Below are 4,757 nucleotides of genomic sequence, written 5' to 3'. Positions count from 1 at the left end.
TTTCTTCATGATTAATGCATTTATAACTGTGCTATACTGCTGAAAAAGTCAGTTTGTGAAAGGTAACTTATGAATGGAAACAGGTCTCCCTTAAAAAAGAGTCTCCGGTCTCAATGGGATGTACCTGTAGAAATAAAAGGTTAAATAAATAAATTAAAAAATATACAATAAAATAAGACAAAGGAATTGAATGAACCCATATAGTGGATGGTAACCAGATTTCATATTTAATATCATTAATATTCAGTTGTCATAAAATACTTCACAATCTTTCTCTCAAAGACAATGATTTGAACAGGAAAACGAAAAACAAGACTTTGACTCCATCATCTTAAATGAATGAATGCTGCTTCACATTCTTGAGGAATACAGCTCCGGAAAAAATTAAGAGACCAGTCTGGATTTTTCTTAAAGCCACTACGAGTAACTATGTCCATTGGCGGCCCCTTTGGACAAAAGCGGTAGTATTTTTACGACGCCAGCTGTCGTGAAGCTGTTTTCTAGCTCGTGCCGGGCATGCGAGATTCAAATTATCAGGAAGCAATATAGTGCATGTCCGTGTGTTGAAAGTGTGTTTAAAATATATCTAAATGTTACTCGTAGCTGCTTTAAATCTTCATCTCTACATTACTTATTGGAAATGCTCTTTAATGACAATATTTTTATTGTGAATTTGGTAGAAATGTTGTCTGTAGTTTTATATTATAAAACCAAAATGTTCATTCTACTCAAACATATGCTTGTACACAGTAAAACGAGAGACACTGAACATTTGGAGTGGTCTCTTCATTTTTCCCAGAGCTGTATAAATAAAGAGCTAAACGTAGCTTTTAAGTTTCCCCCTGACAAAAATATCTTTTAAAGCTCGTAATAAACACCCTATCCACATCATTTTTACAAAATGTTCAAACAAAAATGGTACAAAAAAGCCAGTTTGGGTGTTTTTGACAAAGGCTAACTTAATTTTATTTTTTTTATTTTATTTTATCTTGAAAGGCATGACTGAGGTTTTTTTTTTATTTTCCTGGACGTAACTTCCTGACGTTTTGGCGACTCACTCCCGATGGACCAGCACGAATAGACCGAGCATGAACAGGACAGCATACTGGGGGGACAGAAACACACACAGATTAGATTTCATTTAAAGCTGGGGTATGTGATTTCTGATTGGTCAAAGTTAACATGAGCTGTACACTTTGACCAATCAGAGCGAGGCATGAACAGGACAGCATACTGGGGACAGAAACACACATTCAAATGGTTTATTTTATATAATGTACAACAGAAAAAACACACATTAAAAATCAACATTTGTACTTTTTAGGAGTAAAATTCAAGCACTCCAGATCAACTTTTTATGAACCCCGAAGCGTTAAATATATGTATTACAATTGCACTGATAAATCCTGTGTTCCAATTGGTCAATAACAGGTGTAGTGGCAACCCATTTGCCACTCTTGCAGGACCTAAAGTTTCTGTACTCATGCTTTTCGTTGGGCAATGAACTCCAAAGAAAATCCAAGAAGAAAACGGGGCCGATGCTGCAGTTTATTCTCAAAATATAATCTACATTGGGAAAAAAAAGTAAAAGTTTCCACGCAAAACCCTTGGTATCCGGTCTGTCACCTCAAACTAATTGACAGGAAAAATGGTCAGAACTTACTTTGAATTTGGGGTAATCATTCATGAGGATGGTCACGATCCCAATGTACGGAACAAACCTGGAAATAAGAAAAAATAATCAGGTCAAGAAAAATCATTGATGCAAAATGAGATGTACTGTTTCATTCATACTGTGTATTGTTGCAAGTGTGCCTGTGTGTGTGTGAGTGAGTGAGTGAGTGAGTGAGTGAGTGAGTGAGTGAGTGAGTGAGTGAGTGAGTGAGTGAGTGAGTGAGAGAGAGAGAGAGAGAGACTGTCTGTCTGTCTGTCTGTCGGTCTATTTTGTTTGTATATTTTAGCAGGTAGTTTCTGGCACGTCTGCTGAAGCTAAATCATTGATTTTGGTTTCAAATTTCAAAGGTCCAGATTGTGACGCCATTTCAATCGATTTTCAACTTCCAATGGAGATAGTGATAGTGAAAACTGTCTGTCTGTCTGTCTGTCTGTCTGTGTGTCTGTCTGTGCGTCTGTCTGTGTGTCTGTCTGTCTGTCTGTCTGTCTGTGTGTCTGTCTGTCTGTCTGTGTGTCTGTGCGTCTGTCTGTGTCTGTCTGTACTAACCCTCTTGCTCTCCCCACCACATATTTCTTCTCCAGCCAGTGTTGTCCCTGCTTGTACAGCCTGTCTGTCTGTCTGTCTGTGCGTCGATGTGTCTGTCTGTCTCTCTGTCTGTCTGTCTATCTATGTGTGTGTGTGTGTGTCTGTCTGTGTGTACCTATCTATGTGTCTGTGTGAGTGAGTGTGTGTGTGTGTGTGTGAGTGAGTGAGTGAGTGAGTGTCTGTCTGTCTGTGTGCACTAACCCTCTTGCTCTCCCCACCACATCTTTCTTCTCGAGCCAGTGTTGTCCCTGCTTGTACAGCCTGTCTGTGTGTCTGTCTATCTATCTGCCTGTCTGTCTGTCTGCCTGTCTGCCTGCACTTACCCTCTAGCCCGGCCGACCACGTCTTTCTTCTCCAGCCAGTGCTGTCCCTGCTTGTACAGCCTGTCTGTCTGTCTGTGTGCCTGTCTGTCTCTCTGTGTGTCTGTCTGTCTGTCTGTCTGTCTGTCTGTCTGTCTGTCTGTCTGTCTGTCTGTACTTACCCTCTAGCCCGGCCGACCACATCTTTCTTCTCCAGCCAGTGCTGTCCCTGCTTGTACAGCCTGTCTGTCTGTCTGTCTGTCTGTGTGTCTGTCTGTCTGTCTGTCTGTCTGTCTGTCTGTGCGTCTGTCTGTCTGTCTGTCTGTGTGTCTGTGTGTCTGTCTGTGTGTCTGTGTGTCTGTCTGTCTGTCTGTCTGTCTGTCTGTGTGGCTGTCTGTCTGCCTGTCTGTCTGTTTGTCTGTCTGTACTTACCCTCTAGCCCGGCCGACCACGTCTTTCTTCTCCAGCCAGTGTTGTCCTTGCTTGTACAGCCCTCGGTCGTCCACTGCGTTGTTGTCTCCTTTGGTCAAGAACTTAATGTCGCCATTTTCCCTGAAAACAAACAATCACAGTTAATATTAAAACACAATGAATTTAAATAAAAATAATAATAATTTAAACTATATTTCAAAGGTGCTTAGAGGAACTTTCTGTTTGTGTTAATTCTTGGACAAAAGCGGTAGTGTTTTTACCACGCCAGCTGTTGTTCCTGGGTGAGCGTATACCCATGACAAAGGCATTAAGAAAAACTATATAAAAATGGCACTCTTTTCATAGGTTTTAATGTGCACTATGTAGTTTCATTTCATCCACAGAGCCTGCAGTTCATTTACAAAACACATTTTCTCTACATGTTATTCTTACTATTGAGTAATTCTATCATCATAAATCAAAACTAAATTATTTTTAGGAACCTGGAACCAAACGTAAGACCAGAATATTGCCTAATTTCTACTGAGTAGAGTGGGTCGGGTCGGAGCGGCTCAGAGCAGGACAGCTCGCTTTTAAGAATTTCGGTCGACCCTACCCTTACTGGTAGGGCGGGGGTTTATGACCATACCCTTACTGGTAGGGCGGGGTTTAGGACCATACCCTTACTGGTAGGGCGGGGTTTATGACCCTACCCTTACTGGTAGGGCGGGGTTTAGGACCATGCCCTTACTGGTAGGGCGGGGTTTAGGCTGGACTGTGATAGCCGCCGTCAGAATATGGGTCAAACAAACCACCACACAATAAACATAGTGCTGCGTCGACATTTTTCGCTAAACACAAGACTCTCTTCACTCTTGCCGAGGTGACTACACACGGCGATTTAATGCAGAAATGATTCTTTCGAGCAATCAACGGACGGCAATGTGTAGCTCCGCCTTTTCGGCACCCTTTCAGGCGGCTGGTACCCCAACGGAGGAGTACTGAGATTGGGAGCGGCTCAGAGCGGTTAGGTGCGCTTATATCCGTACCCTACCCAACTTTTGGCAAATGAAAAGCCAAAATAACCGGACCAAACCGCTCTAATGAAAATGGAAATGAAGCATATTTTTGTAAACCAAACTGTGGGCCATGTAAGTACTATTTTCGACCAGGTTTAAGGCCAGGACACACCAGTCCGACTACCCGAAAATGGAGACTGCCGATTCAGGGATAAATATTATTTATATTTATGGACCATAAAGAGCACCATTTTTAGCAGAGAGTGTCGAGCATGGTGTCGAGCAGTCAACAAGGGTTGATGCATGTGAGTACTCGCTGAACGAAACAAACAAACAAACACATTAAAACGATGGCTAACTGTTGTTAGCTGTTTGTGCTACCCGCCTCACTTCCGGGCTTCACTGATTCGCTAGCCCTCCACAAATCAAATTGCTCCAACTGAAAGACTGCCCGACGACATCTACGACGACCGATTTCACGGCACACACCAAACAGATTCGTGTCCCCGCCCCCTCGAAACTCTACGACGGCGATTATCGGGCCGGTGTGTCCTGGCCTTAAGAGAGGCTATGAGTAGAAATGTGTCCGTACTTTTCATGTATCTTGAGCACTCTGTGTACGATGGGGATCTCTCGTCCCTCTATCCTGAACACCACGATCTCTCCCACTCTGATGGGGTCCTCCACTCTGTTGGTCAGGAAGAGCAGGTCTCCTCTGTGGAAGGCTGGCTCCATGCTGCCACTGGGGGGATAGACAGAGAGGGTTAT

General features: G+C 43.0%; 1 protein-coding gene across 2 annotated transcripts in view; it reads right to left on the bottom strand.

The window, feature by feature from the left end:
- Positions 1–203: 203 nt before the first annotated feature.
- The window catches only part of sec11a (SEC11 homolog A, signal peptidase complex subunit), an 8,824-nt gene continuing 4,270 nt past the window's right edge, over positions 204–4,757 (bottom strand). The window contains exons 3-7 of one of the 2 annotated variants that reach the window (XM_080043103.1): positions 4,582–4,731; positions 3,052–3,111; positions 2,584–2,643; positions 1,664–1,721; positions 204–1,105 (exon numbers count right to left, since the gene is read on the bottom strand). In XM_080043103.1, the coding sequence (XP_079899229.1) occupies positions 1,055–1,105; positions 1,664–1,721; positions 2,584–2,643; positions 3,052–3,111; positions 4,582–4,731 (379 nt within the window). In that variant the 3' untranslated portion in view covers positions 204–1,054. Of the gene's footprint in view, positions 1,106–1,663; positions 1,722–2,583; positions 2,644–2,991; positions 3,112–4,581; positions 4,732–4,757 lie in introns of both variants that reach the window. The other variant, XM_080043102.1, reaches the window with a different exon arrangement.

Source organism: Ammodytes marinus, assembly GCF_949987685.1.
Source record: "Ammodytes marinus genome assembly, chromosome: 1".
In the NCBI taxonomy this organism is placed as follows: Eukaryota; Metazoa; Chordata; class Actinopteri; order Uranoscopiformes; family Ammodytidae; genus Ammodytes; species Ammodytes marinus.
Note: the sequence above shows the minus strand (reverse complement) of the source record. Positions and strands in the feature narration are given on the sequence as shown.